Below are 15,920 nucleotides of genomic sequence, written 5' to 3'. Positions count from 1 at the left end.
ACACGGTTTAGGAAAAGGATAGAGTTAGAGTATGAGATCAAATAGAACTCTTCCACCATGGAAGAGTAGCATTTGTATCCTAGTTAATCTCAAATTACTAACTCCTTAAATATTAGTGTTGTTCTCTTTTACAGGTAATGCACATAAGCAGAAGTTAAACGTGAATTGAGAGCAAAATAGCAAGGCAATTTTACAAGCAATTTATGTGTGATTAAAGCGTGCAATCCTGAAGCTACTTGAACCAGATAGAAGAACCAGTTCCAAGTGTCTATCTTTTATTCTAGTTCAATTGTAGTAGGTGATTTTACATTGTACCTTTCAGCTTTTATAGAAGCAATTGTATTAGGTACTTAGAGTTTTCAAGTTAGAGTTAACTTGAAGTTGTCGCAAAGTTGAGGCTGTGTGTCACAACGGGATTAGAGTTAATCCTAGGTTTACAAAAGAGTTTTTGTAAATGCAGTTTTTGGCTCAGTGATTTTAGTGGAGAATTTGGGAAAATCCTACTGGAAGGTAGGTCGTGGTTTTTTCACCTTTTGAGCCAGGTGTTTTCCACGTAAAATCTCTGTGCTCTTTATTTTCTGTACTTATTATTCCGCAACAGTAGTAGTTGGAACACATAGAAGAACCAGGTCCTTCTATAATCAAGTTAAGCGGAAATTGGGTACCACACTAATCACCCATTCCCCCTCTTGTGTGATATTGAAGTATAAAACATCAGAGGACTATGCATAATATAAGTGTGGTGTGGGATAACTACTTTCTGAAGTGTAATTGTACAAAACTATTTTTTTATTAGTTTTTCTTTTAGAACTTGTAGTAGACATAGTGTAGGTTCTCAAAATAAATAAATAAACGTAAATTAAGAAAGAAAAAATTAGAAAAAGCTCGGACTTTTCCAGACTTTGGATCTGTTGGACAATTTTCTCGAGGGATAAAGTCCGATTAAAAAAAGGAAAAGAATTTTTTTAGGATAGTTAGGTAGTATCCCTTGGTTTTTTTTGGGCGCTGATTCTTTTCCAAAGGTGTAGCTCGAACCGGGTACTTTATTTTTATTAGGAGTAGGTTAGGAAGAAACCGAGTTGCTCTGAGATACCTAGTGACATGTTTGGTGCTGTCATATTAGGCTATGCACATGTGATCTATCTTCCCGTACATTTGATTGAATTGTGATGCCTAAGTAAAATAAATAGCCTATTCTGTTAAGCCTCTTCTCATTTGTTCGACTTGTATTCCACATTGTGCATTATTGCTTAAATTTCTCAATTATATGTGCTTGCTTGACTTAGTTGAACAAAACCATCTTGATTGGGTCATGTGCAATGTGTGTGTGAGGAATTGTGATTCTCTGTGCTATCCTGTGCAGTCTAAACTTGCCCGTGTGTTAATCGGAGCCAAATCATTAAGTGGTGCTAATCTAAGAGATGACGTAGACGTTTCTTGCTTGATCATAGAAATTCTTGTCACTTGAAAAATAAAATTTTCCATTGCTAGCCCTTTTGATCCTATATTTGGCACCCACATTACAAGTTGTACCCCTATTTTGTTCTTAATTTTAGATTATTGAACATTTGCCTCCTAAGGCACTTAGTCGCTAAAAGAAGTAAGGTGAGAGATTGGGGAGTAGCTTTCGAGTGGAACCATGGAAGGGCCCTTTGATGCACTAAAGTTGAAAAACATGTCACTAGCCCATGAACTTTAATGTATGGAGTGTGTGTAGAAAGAAAAAAAAGAGAAAAAGGAAAGTTGCAAGAAAAAAATGATAGTCAAATAATGTAGAAAAATACACCACCTAATCTTACTAATTTGTGCTAGTGGGAGTATAGAAGTGCTTAATGAAAATAAGGGCTATGTTGTATATGGTTTGTGGCGAGAGAGCAGGGTGAGAAGAATATGTGTTCGATTTGTGAGTGTAGTGTATTAAAGTGCTTAGGAGGGTTAGTCACTATTCCTAAATGTATCGAGGGATGGCAATGGGGCGGTGCGGGTGCGGGGCGGGGCGGGGCGGGGCGAGTAAAAATAAAAATAATTAAATCTATGCGGGTCGGTGCGGGTGCGGGTTTAAAAACTTCATCAAAAAAGAGAACACAATTTTTTGGCTTTCTCAAGATAAAATTGATTCCACGTAACATATTGAAGCATAATGAATGATTATATTTCCCAGTTATCTTACCAATTTTCCTAATGAACATCTTTGTTGTGTAATAATTATAATTAGACTCCTAGTGACAGTTTTAAAATTGTGTGGTCCTGTGCCTAAAGCAAACAAATTACTAGCAGATTGGGTTATCACAATATGGGTTATCATATATGTTTTCATTGTTATTACTATTCTTATTGAGTGAAAATTACAAAAGAAGGACCAAAGATTAAAATAAGATTGCGGGCTCAAGTCTTCCAAAATCACCTCTACGATGTTCTTGTATTGTTCAAGAAGAAGCAGCAGTAGTGATATTGTGTAGAGGGATATTATTATCCAAAAATTATTTACTACTAATTAAGTAAATGGCTGTGATTTAAATAGTTATTAAACAACTATATATCATATAGCTTATAACTGTACAATGTTTTTAGTTGGTCAATTAATGCATATGGCCCCATAGATGGCAGATCTTGATTTTCGCACTTTGGCCTCAAAGAAGATATAATATAAAGTATTTTAAAAAGCAAAAATAGAAAAAGAACACTTAAAACTAAAAAAATGAAGAAAAAAACAGTTATGGGCCGGGGCGGGTGGGCGCGGGTGTGAATGCTGGGCGGATGAACGCGGGTACAACACCTATGTGGGGCGGGGCGGGCTGAAGTTTTGCGGGTTAAGAGAAAACCCGCCCTGCACCCACACCTCCCCGCACCGCTTGTCATCCCTAAATGTATCCTACCCGTCCCTTAGCCTACATTACAACCTTAAAGTCCTAATTGATCCTAGATTTGGCTAGCTTAGATTAGTAGCGATGTACACTATGGGTAAGCTTATGGTACGACCACGGGATGCACAGGAATTCTTTGTGAGAGTGAGCGATTTTCTTGTTCAAATTTTGTGATGTCCATACATTATATTGAAAAGCATACTTGAATGTGTGGACTATTCTATATTCACACTTTTGTTTGTTGGTGAGGGCACATAATCTCATGAAGGATTGGTAATGTTGTAAACGTCTCTTGTTGGGTGAGTGCGCAAGTTGAGAGTGCTTAGTGGTAATGAGTTGGCTTTTGAGGTAGGGTGGTTACAGATAAGTTGATTAAATTGATTGAATTGAAATGGATATATTTGGGCATGTTTAAAATGCGAAGAATGTGAATTTTGTATATTCATGCTTGATTGCCGGTATCGACAATAGTCAAGGGTAGAGTGCATGGTTAAAAATTGAAGTGTTCCTCTCTAGTTGAGATTTGTACGTCTTTGGGTTATAGTTGATAGTCCCATTGTTCGAGGATGAGCAAGAGTCTAAGTGTGGAGTGTTGATATTTAGCTTAAAGTATATATATATATATATATATATATATATATATATATATATATATATATATATATATATATAAGCCTAGACCTACTCAACGTGTATAAAAGCAAGAACAAGCCTATTTTTTTAGGGGGGACGCCACTTTGAAGAGAGACACACACGGGAAACATTCGGGAGCAAAGATATCTCAGATTTCTTCATATTTTCTTAGTATTTTCAATTATCCAACACTTATGAATTTATGTGATACTATCATCAGTGGTTATAACCCATAGTTCTGGGGTTGTGATTTAGCCATGAACATTGTTGTTTAACGTTGATTTAACCTTAAGTACAATTCACCAATATATGGTGTTTTCTTCAATTCTGTGATTAATTGCTTAATTGCCTGGTCAGCAGCTAGGTTCAATTTACTATCTATGCTATGCTTGGAAAAGCCATGTTTAAATTAGAGAGGAATTGAAGAGAGCACGATCTTAACTCTAAGGGGAGGGGGGAGGGAGGGATTTGTGGTTAGGATAGAAATATACCTAGTCACCGTGCTTAATCAAATATCGTAATCTTAATGCGTTATTAATAGATTGATTTCATAGGAATATAGGCGTTAATCTATTTTGAATAGGCGAGTAGTACTTTGGAAAAATGCTACGAGAGCAATTGTTCGATTAATCAACAACCACGAGTGAATTGTATGAAAGGAGAGTTAACTAGAATACAATAGGATTGGTGAATCGATACAACCCTGGAATATTTGTCTCTACGGAATACACAACAATCATTTTGTTGCTTGATAATTTAGTTACTACTTAGAATTATTGTTTAGTATAATCACACTCTTGAACTCGAATTGACTCGACTGAATAACAATCTTGGTGAATTTAGTGGGTAGTTGATACAATTCTCTATGGATTCGACACTCGACTTATTATTTTATTACTTTTACGAGCACGCATACTTGCGTGTGCGTTTGGGAGTAACAAAAACCATATTTAAAAAATATAATGAGTTAAATACTAATAACTTTAAAGGTTAAACCCATAAAATTTAAATTCTGAATCAACGACCAACAAACAAACCCTTAATTATGAATCTCTTCTATCTGTTTTCTGTTGTCTAGCTTATGATTTTTATAATTGGGTCTATTAAATTTAGTGATTACAAGATACCACTGTTCAGACTAGTAAACTTTATTTTATTTATTCATATATAGTTACTGGTCAGCGTTGCCATGCTATCTTGAGCTACTACTTTTTAGCATTCCTTTGCTTCAAAAAGAATGAACTTATTTCTTTTTAATCAGTTTAAAAAAAAAAAAATTCCCTTTCTAAATTTTAAAAAAAAATATATTTTTAAATTTTTCATTTTACTGTTAATAAGATGATTTATAACCATACAAATATTTATAAATTATTTTGGACCATAAGTTTTAAAAGTCTTTTCTTTATTTTTAAACTTGCGCCGTGTTAAATAGGTTCAAACAAATTGAAACGGAGGGAGATCTTGCTAGGTTAAACAAGGTGAAGATCTGCTATTTTCTATCTACTGTGAAATGTTAAATCTTTTTTATTACCCACCTTAAGGTGGTTAAAATTTACTACTATTAAACAGCTAGAAGCAATAATACAAGGAAATAGGGGGATTAGGTCAAGAACCCTACAAATCAATCTCAAGAGAAAGAGGAAAACCTCTGAGTTCCAAAAAAATTAAGCTTATAACAATGCAAATTAGAAGACATCTCTAGTTTAACTAATTGATGGATGAAACAAAACCTTTTATGACTTAGATATGATAAGTTGGAAAGGTCTAGAGAATGTTACTCCTAGCTAGACTTCATTTTTCATTGAGAGGTTAACTTGGAATCCGTTTCTTGTTCATTGAAAGAATACAAGTTATAATCCTCTTTTATCTTTTGTTTTCTTTTCTTGATTTCATTTGTCCTCTATTCTTCTTGTCGAATATCCATATTCACCTATATCATCATCAAAATCATCGTCATCAGAAAAAGAGAGTCTGTCCAATTACCTCTTCTACGCCATAACCATTGATTGGGTTTTTCCTGCTGAAGTTAGGCAAAGAAAGAAGGGCTTAATGATCATCAGCTGACATTACTGAGCAAGTGCCAAGAGTTAATGGAAGCAAATTATTCAACGGAGGGAGCCCCAGAAGCGGATTCAAGATTTGAAGTTTACGGATCCTGGATTTTAGTCTTTTAGAGTTATTGGGTTCTTAATTTACAATTTGCACATATTAAATGAAATTTTTTAAGATATATACAAGATTTGGGTCAAAGCTATTAAGTCATGCGCGTATCCTAAATAGTACATCCGCCCCTAGTTCTACACATAGCTGCACTACTTTACTCCAACCTCATTGTCATGGATATGATTCACATCTTTTTCAACTCATCATCAAGTCATCATAAAACAAAAAATGTAAATGAATTCAAATATAGATACTATATATTTCTCATAGTATGTTAATATCATTAATTTTATATACCCTAGTTGGGGTGGGGTGGGGGTTGGGGGAAGGTATAGAGACTAGAGTGGTCTTTGTTGTTATATTAAAATGAAAGGGAGATAATAAGATAACATGGGCTTGCGTGCTGCTACTGACACAAGAGGCCCCAAAGTTGGCAGATAAACAAGGGCAAATTTCCTATTAGTCTTCTTCCCCTACTTGACTTCGTAAACTAACCTCTTGTTTGGGAGACAATATAAGTATTGATCATAAAATGAATCTTGGATCTAATTTAATAAAAAATTTAATTCATGAGGTGAGAATTGTTCAAAATCATATAAATTAAGAGATCAAGTTCTCCATCAACTACTGATATGGGAATTTAACACCCCCACGTCAAACTTGGCAACTGAAGCATGGACAATATAATATGTGAATTTGAAATCGAGTAAACCGAAAATTAGGATGAATCTTAGAAAAAGAAATTTGTACCTAACAGCTTGTTTGGATGGTTGTTCCTCATTGTATCATATTGTATTGTTATCCCAAAACAATGTTTGTTTTGATTGTTTCATTAAAATTGGTTGTATTGTATTGTTAAATCCATTGTTCCGGAACACTGAAAAGTCCCCTTTTTTGAAACAACCGATTTGGTGTGGTGGAATCGTTTCCTATTTTTCTTTCCAATTATGCCCTAACTTATTACTCCACAATTCTATTTTACCCTTTACCTTTTTTTCTATTTTAACTCCAAATCTCCAACTTCCAACCTACTTTGTTTTTTTCCAGTACTTCTGCCGCCAACGTTAAAGGTGTTTTGCTGCCTTCTATTTTACTTTTTCTCCTAATTTTCTTTTGACTCAATTCTAATTAGTTGTGCTCCTTTATTTTGCCTTCTTCTGTTCTGCTTTCTTAAAGTGTTTTGCCTTCTTCTGTTTTATTTTTTAAAAATTATTTTATGCATAATTTTTGATAAATTCAATATTTAAATAATTGAGGGTATTTTAGTAAACTTATCAGTTACAGTACAGTATGATACAGTCAAACCAAACAGCAAAATATTATTTAACAATGACAAACAATACAATCTATTCAAACATTGTATTCATAAAACGATACGTACAATACGATACAGTACAATACAATACATTATAAAACGACCGGGAACAATGATCCAAACAGACTGTAACTCAATCGTAAAAGCTAATTAGGATTGTCCGAAACTAAGTCCTCCCCTTCCACTACCGCCTTGTGAATCAATTCGACATATATGTACGTATACACGCACATAGCTTTATATATATTTCTCCGCGCAAATTTATACCAAAATTAAGTTTATTATGACAAAAAACAATGGCTACAATAAGTTTTATACCAACGGACGGAGGTAGATGAACATATATTTGATAGGTTCAACGGACCTCATAATTTTTGATGAAGTGCGTATATATATATATATATATATATATATATATATATATATATATATATATATATATATATATATATATATGTGGGGGAGGACATAACTAAAGTTCAATAATAAAAATTTTAGTGATTGAGTTCCTTGAATATTATTTAAATCCTAAATCAGCCTCTACTCAAAAATCATGAATCATATTTGCTAATAATCCACCAACCCATCCCGCCTACCCAAGCCCCCTCATTATCTTTCACCGATTCCTTCTATTTTCTCTCTATATATTTCAAACTTACTATAAAAACAAGAATAACCCACAGCTTTCTCCCATGCACTTGTCTATTGATCTTCACCTCCAACACTTCTTGCTTAGTGTTTTTCTCTTACTCTCTTTCATGGTTCCCATATCTCTTTGTCCATAACTTGTCTCTGAAACAGTCACTATCCTCTGCTCTTTTTAAACTCCCACTCAACAGAACTCACACAATATTCACTCAAGATTCTATTATAACTTCTCTCTGACAGCTTAATTACAAACTCTTTCCATTCTGGTATATATATTGTCTGAATTGTGAGTTCCTTCTCAGTTCCCCTGACAATGTCTAGCCGAAGATCACGTTCGAGACAGTCAGGAGTTTCAAGAATAAGTGATGATCAAATTGCCGATCTGGTATCTAAGTTACAACTGCTTATCCCTGAAATCCGCAATAGGCGTTCTGACAAGGTACCATGAATATATATATATATATATATATATATATATATATATATATATATATATATATATATATATATATATATATATATATATATATATATATATGAGCTTAAGTTCTATGTATTTTTTATTTTTATATAATTCACGCCTTTAGGTGGCGCTAGCTAGTGTAATACACAATTATGTCACTTATAAGATAATATCAATAAATCACAATAGTACTTATTAATTGCTAACTTGATCAAACTAATAACTAATCTAGTTACACTGATCGTGCAAAAAAATCGTATATTCATGTATATAACTTTAAATCCGAATATTGTTTTAGCTATATACTCAACTTGGGTCGTTTGTTGTCTTCAATTACTTACGATATACATGTGTGTGCACAAATGAAAACATTCTCATGAAGCCATTCATATTTTATGTGGCCTTCGTTTTCTTTTCAGGGATAAGTTTGAGGGTCATATTCTCGTGCCCACAAGCCCACATTTAATACTGTGTTGCAGCATGTGGTGTAGGACTCTTTGTCACTTCATAATATTTCTTGGGAGAGTCACATTTATAGGACTCTTTGTCACTGCATTATATTTCTTGGTAGAGTCACATTTATTTACATGCATTTGAGCTTATGTTAATTAAATAAAAGGTTTAATTAGTTAGTATATGAACACGCGAGTAATTAATTCTTACCATTTGGTTTGAAGCAGGTTACAGCTACCAAAGTGTTGCAAGAGACATGTAACTACATAAGAAGTTTACACAGAGAAGTGGAAGACCTAAGTGAACGATTATCGGTGCTTTTGGATTCTACTGAGAGTGATAGTGCTCAAGCTGCTATTATTAGAAGTTTACTTATGTGACAATAATTGCCATTATTAGAAGCTTACTAATTTCAACTGCTACCTGTATTTTGTACTTCTTGTTATTTTTGATTCCAAAGTGTTGCAAGAGACATGCAACTACATTACTAGTTATATTTAATTAGCGTTTGGCCACTAGGCCAGTGTAGAAGAGACCCCAGTCTGGGCTCTCTCTCTCTCTCTCTATTTAGACTGGCTAGTATCAGCTATGTCATACATATATATAATCAGATATGGCAAGTTTGGATAGTATTATTGGTTTCTATTCATTCATTTCAAGAGCTGATGCGTCTTTGCCCAGCCATTGCTAAATATAATTAAAGAATTTATCATCTGTCTTTACATTACTTCCTTTTTCATATATTAGGCGTACGTAATATTGCTACATCATGAGTGATGTTTACCCTAAAAATTGAGTAAAAACTTATAATGTGGTTTTAAGGATATATGATTTTACTTAATATCAATTGATAAACGTAAAGATAAGTGATGCAAATTGAAAATAATACGAAGCAAACCAATGTTTGGTCAATGCCCTCAAGCTAACGAACCCTCGAGCTTGGTAGAGCAAGAGCAGTTAAAGAGCAGCAAGTCGATAAACAAAAGAACGTGAGTTAAAGAGAGAATATTATATTGCTTTTATCTGTATAAATGTAAGGTGTTTTACAAATGAGGGGACTCCCCTTTATATACTAGAGGAATCTAATTATGGTACAATTCTAATTACGGAAGTGAATCCTAAGATTGGTACAAAAAACCGCCCTTGATTCGATCTGTTCCGGGAATTCCACCGTAATCTTCGACCGGTTACGGATATCTCGCCTTTCCGTTATTGCACTTCACTCGAAGCCGGTCATACTTAGTCTCGATTGCTGCTGGCCTCGATCTCGACAGACATCTCAATTCTTGAACTCGACGCCTCGTCTTCGTGCTATAGCCCGATCCATTGCGAGGCTGACCCTCGACGTGATCTCCTGGTCTCGATTAAATAGCAAAATCAGGCAAGCCCGATTTTAACCGTATACAGATAGTCCCCTCGTTTCTTGGAGTGTAATGAGAAGAAACGAACTGAGTCTTCGATTTTATACTTCGACCAATTATGACGTCATTCTTATGACGTAAGCGACAGAAATGACCGAAGCGTCGCGTCTGTCCGGTTCCCAAGATCAATAATTAGTGCCAGTTGATGGTCGGCCACTAGTGCCTTTGAACCGTCATAGCAAATATTTTAAATAGATCATCTTCATAATTTTCACAAACTTTTACTTCCAAAATCTCTTCTAATCTTCAATGCACTTCTTCTTCCTTCAAGTTTTTCAATTCTTCAAATCCCGTTTGCCAACCTTCTCATCAAACAACAAGTTTTATCTTCTTCTTTCATTGAACTCATAAAAAATGGCGAAAACATCGAAAACCGTTCCTCAAAAAGAAAAAGCCTCTTCATCGCGGCCGGCCGGCGATAAAACGCCGGTGGAGCCACGCATCGAAGAGTGTGTTCCTGGGTTATGCCATCTTACTTCCGACGTTAAAGTCGAGAAACCCTCGTCGGTACATGGCCGATGTGAGCCAATGTAGAGATATATATGCTCGATAACTGAGGTCGATCTTGAGCAGGTGAAAGAATATTGCCATTGGGAAAACAAGGACGTGGTGATTCCGACCCCCTAAGAGGACATCACCACCCACGTGAAAGGGATCTTGAGTGTTTACACTTACCCTTTTACGCTGGGTGTCGTTGATCTCTTTATCCTCGATTTCTGGCGCCAATACCAAATAACCTTGGGCCAGATCCATCCTTTCTTCTGGCACATTGTTATTTTGCTTCGATTCTTTGTGAGCAAAGTCGATGGGATGCCTTTTACCCTCGACCATCTCATTAGAATATACAACCCCCGTCTTTATTGAGGTGGACTAATAAGACTTCAGCGTCGGGCCACCAAGGTACTGTTCTCGAGCACAGATGAGGATAAGGACCGAGGATGGTTGGGCCGATTTGTCCGAGTGAGGACTTCCGACATAATTCAGGCCGAGAAGATGCCATTCCTTGAAGAGTCGAACATGAAGCGTATGTACAGACCCACTTATAGTTTCTATTTACAGTTTTGTCTCTTTTGCCTTTTCGTATTGACATCCTCTCCTATGATGCCGTGGCTTCTTGGGTGCCCGGTGCAATCCCGAAACTTTAAGGCTGGGTCGGGAAACTGGCCTCGACCTCTTCGTACGGTGAGCACTCGTGGCGCGATTTGGCAAAGGACCGATGGGAGGCTAAAAATCACGGTAAGCTTCTCTATCCGTGTTTGATGCCCTTCTGTGCAATATTTCTTTTTCATTTTTATTTGATTTCCTCCTATACAAGTTTCGGAGACAATGTTGTCATGAGGACACCCCCACCTGGGGAAGAGAAGGCCCCAAAACCTGCTAAGGATGATAAGAGAAAAAGGGTCTCGCCTTCCGATACTAAAAGCCTAAAAAGAGCAAGGCTCGTAAATCGAAGAACGACAATGCTGCTCTACCTGCCAACGTAGCCCAGAAACTACGAGATGAAGAAGAGGAGAAGAAGATGCAGACAATGAGTTGGTAGCTCGAAAAAGGGGGAGCGTCGAAGATTTAAAGGCAGCTAAGCCGGTGATGGTCGAGGAGGCTCATCTTCGGACCGAGGAGATATCGAAAGATGGTTCGAGCAAAGTCCCCGAGTCATCGGAGGCTGAAGATGTCTCCCGCTGTGACGAACAATCGGCGAGTGTGCCTGTCCGCCATGACAAAAAATCGGCGGGTGTGCCTGAAGGGTCCGGTTCCGAGGCCCTCTGAAAAGGAGAGAGCGCCCCAATGTCTTGCTTCGGGAAATCAACATTGATGATTCACCGCCCCTCCCCACATTTTTTGAGGGGCAATTTCAAGAGGCCCAGGCTATGGAGACCCCCGACGTGGGAACGGCCCACGATGGGGATGACTTATTCTGTGGCTGCTTCACGGGTGTTGATAATGTTTCTGATCTAGATTCATCGATCATTTTTTATGAGGCTCAGTGACTCTTGAACCAGGTATACTTTAGCCCCCGTTATGAGTTTTACGTTTGGCATTATTTCCTTTTGCCTGATTTCCTTCCTTTCTTCATAGGCTGTGATGCTTTATCGGGAAGCATTTTCCAAATCCCGAGCCGAGCTGAACCGATGTGAGGCCAATCTCAAAAGGCTCACGGAAGAGAGAGATTCCCTCAAACTATTTAGTGGGCAAAAAGAAGAGGAGATCAAGGACCTACGAGCTGAACTGGCCAAAGCTCACAAAGAGCAGACTGACTTGATCGAACAAGGTGAAGAATTTTCTTAGAAGTTTGGTGTGTCGATTCGGGGATGGCGACTAATACTTTGATCCTGCAGGTTCAACAGAAGGCTGAAAAGATCGAGAAGCTTCACAAGGAGGCTAAGATGAAAGAGGCAGAGACTTTGGGGTGGAAGTAGAACATGGACCTCCTCGCCTCGGAGAAAGATACTACTCAAGCCCAGCTATCTTCGGCTGAGCGTCAGCTCCAAAAGCATGAAGGAAGAGAGCTTGGACCGAGCCAAGAAAGTTGAGAAGCTCGAGACTCGGTTTGGCCGCTGAGCTTGCAAAGGCCACATCTGAGGCAGAAAGAGTAAAGGCCGACGTGGAGGCGGTCGTGGCCGTCTACCGAGCTGATGCTGAAGTTGCTCACTCTCTAGCAAAGGAAATTTTCGATGCAGCTAAGGTCGATCATTCTGCGTTGCCGAGCATGCCAATTTCTAGTCTCGGAGAGAGACTCTCGAAGAGATTCATGCTCGTGGTTTTGACCTTACTGCCGATATCGAGAACACGAAAGTGCTAGAGGACGAAGACAAAGCTTTACTCTCTGATGATGATGGTTTCGGGAGCTCGAGTGGATCCAAGAGTGGAGGGGATGAACATGAGGCTCTCGAGGAAGATTAGGCACTTGGAATTTTTTCTTCTTTTTTGGAGTTTTTTGTGTAAGACCCTGAGTGGTCTTTCTAAATATTTTTGCATATATGAAAGATCCGATTTGTCTCTGATTTTCGTTTTGTAAATTTTTAAAACTCTATTTTCCTTTGCCTTATGATAATTCTTATACACTTTAGAGCTTGTGAGAAATTTGACTCACTTCATTATCTTGCGAAAATTTTGTCAAAATCAGATTGGTATAGTCTCTATAATCGAGTGAGTACTTGCTCGACCACGGAGTAGAAAAAACCCTTAGGTTTCGATTGAGGGAGCATAGATCCTCGAACACAATAATATAATGTCCCTTAGGTTTTAGTTGAGTGAGGACGACTTTGTGAACTCAGAAATAAAACGGTCCTTAGGCTCTTGAATTAGGCTGATACTGCCTTAAAAGAGTGCCTTTTCCCTTTTTCGTCTTAAAAACTTTAATCATATAAAAATTTGTTATGCCTTAGCATGAGATAAATCTGTACCCATTAGGATTCAGCGTTACTAACAAAATTTGTTATGCCTTAGCATAAGTTTGTTCGAGAGTTCGAACAATTTGGTACCTTTTAAGGTTTTCGAGGGTTGATGTTATCGAAACCCCATGTAAATTTGCCGAGGGTAGCCCTTTTGTAATAGGTTATATGAAAATATTTTAAGGCCTATTTGATTACGGAATTCAGACATCTCCGAACCCTGTTAGTTTGGTCGTAGCCTTTAACTTGTTATTTGCCCATTGGGCTTGTTTCTCGATTATACTTCAAACTTGTTCGAAGTATAAGTCCCCGAGTGGGGTGGTCGTGGCCTATAAAATCGAGGATTGTCTTTTTAAGGTCTTAAGATTTTGATGTTTAATAATTCAAGCATGTCGACTTTCGGAAGGGAGTCCCCGAGTACGGGGTTAATTGCTTGAGCTTTAGTTGCGATTGGCTCTTGAGCCGGTTTCCGTAATATATCGTAAGTATGAAATTATAAAGTAGAAATCTCACTAAAGCATGGAACATCTGATAAGGAAAAAGTACTTCTTTCAACAGATCATTTATGCGTACATGTTTTGTCATTAGGGCTCGGGCAATCTACATGGGCACGGTTCATTTGACCGTTTGGCCCCTTACAAAATTTTCCTATCGAAACCATGTTGACACGAAGCATCTTACTTGAAAACATAACATGTTGACACGAAGCATCTTCCTTGAAAACATAACATCCGAGGGTGATGCCCCCAGTATTCGAAGTTGATTGTAAAGAAGCCTCAGATACTGTTGAATTGTCCCCAGGTAGCATAGATAATTGTTGCCTAGTTAAAAACCTCGCCTGAAAAACCCATTTGGGACAAAAACCGATCTAAGGAAAAAAGAGTGCAACGCGTGCTTTAAAACTTGAGGTCTTGTGTTGAAGAATTTCCCTATTTCTTTGATCGAACACTTGTAATAAGTTAGTATCGAATATAAACAAAAAAGGGGGAGAGTCATACCTTAGCAATAGTATCGTTTGAGGAGTGATATGTTCCAATATTTGGCAGTTGTTCGCCGTTCATCGTGCCAAGCTTGCTGTCGCGCCCCCTTTTTCCCTCCGCGGAGAGGAGTCCGGGTTTCGACATTCATGGAGGTGTAATGACTCATTTCCTTTCGGGAATTGGGTATTGCATTTTTTGAAGAGTTGCCACCTAACGATTTTTAAGGTGTGTTAGGGCACCTACAGGGTTTATCTACTACTACGTTTGATAACCAGAGATAAGGTAAGGGCTTGAAATTATCCTAAGGGAAAGGTGTTAGGCACCCCTCAGGATCCACTAGTGTGGTTCCTGGCCAGACAGTTTTTTTGTGAATTTGTGCAATTAGCAAGTAGATAAGTAAGGCTCACATAGCAAGGGATTTAGGTTAAAATACACAAGAGTTTGAAAAACGATTAATAAAAGCAAGGTTTTGAAAAGAGTTATAATCTAAGCATGCTTATGAATGTAAAGGGGTCCTAGGTTTGTTTGTAATATGGATCACATCAATGAAATACCCGATATGACACTCCTTCAAAGAAGGGATACACGTGGTATTAGCGCACCGGTCATCATATCCATATCTACCCTTTCCCGCCCCGTGAAGGTAATTAAAGCGAGGGTTGGTCTCGATTCTTATTGCATGCTGTTACCCGTCCCTTCCTATCAGTCCCGGAGGAATTTAGGACTCCTATTCCTATAAGATGGAGGTTCTAGGCAGACCCTCAGGTTCAAAGGCGAAAATACTAGAGCGACATACAAAACATATAAGACTGCATTTAGAGGGGGAAACATATAAGCAAGTAGAAGGCTCATGTATACCTCCGCAGATAATGCACATAGACAGCATGACTTATACGCAGTTAAGGTTTAAATTTAAAAATCTTAAAGCAAGGTGTTTGAGCGATAACATCAGAACCAGATTTATCACGTGACTCAGAAAAGAAGTACGAATCAGGTTTTGCCTACTGATTTTAACAGTTGATAATTAAACAAAAAGCAGTTCCAGTTTTATTACAGTTATTACCTAAGGCTTGCCTAGGCACAAAGCGAGACGCGACAGTTGTTCCAAGTCATTAAGACAATTTGGAGATTATTTTTATTTACCTAAAACATGCTGTTCTAGTTGCAAAGATGGTTACCAATTTTATTCAGAAGCATCACAATGTGAAAATTATTACTTTACTACCTTTTCATGAATCAGTAATCAACTAGGCATTCTAAACAAAATGCAAATAGAATCATAAGACATGATATCTAATATGCACATGCAAATGGCAGAGTCCCTAAGGCATGATTTCTAAGTGTACATAATAGTTGCAAGATTTTTTGAAATAACAGCTTTTTGTACCAATGTTGTTATTGCCATAGGAGCAGGATTTCTAAGTGATAGACATAAAGCATGGATCAATGAATGAAGTGCTGAAGCAAGAAACATAGGTCCTAAGAGCATGATTTCTAATGCATAATGAATCCTAAACATGGTTTCTATTGCACAATTAGGAATATAAACCTAATAACATGCTTTCTACCCTTTAACAACTATAGTATG

General features: G+C 37.3%; 1 protein-coding gene across 1 annotated transcript; it reads left to right on the top strand.

Annotated features, from left to right (window-relative positions):
- Positions 7,506–9,198, top strand: LOC109244980 (transcription factor PRE6-like). Its single transcript, XM_019412159.1, has 2 exons — positions 7,506–8,062; positions 8,767–9,198. The coding sequence occupies exons 1-2, from the start codon at positions 7,937–7,939 to the stop codon at positions 8,917–8,919; spliced, it is 279 nt and encodes a 92-aa protein (XP_019267704.1). The 5' UTR covers positions 7,506–7,936; the 3' UTR covers positions 8,920–9,198.

The sequence above is a fragment of the Nicotiana attenuata genome, chromosome 2, assembly GCF_001879085.1.
Source record: "Nicotiana attenuata strain UT chromosome 2, NIATTr2, whole genome shotgun sequence".
In the NCBI taxonomy this organism is placed as follows: Eukaryota; Viridiplantae; Streptophyta; class Magnoliopsida; order Solanales; family Solanaceae; genus Nicotiana; species Nicotiana attenuata.
Note: the sequence above shows the minus strand (reverse complement) of the source record. Positions and strands in the feature narration are given on the sequence as shown.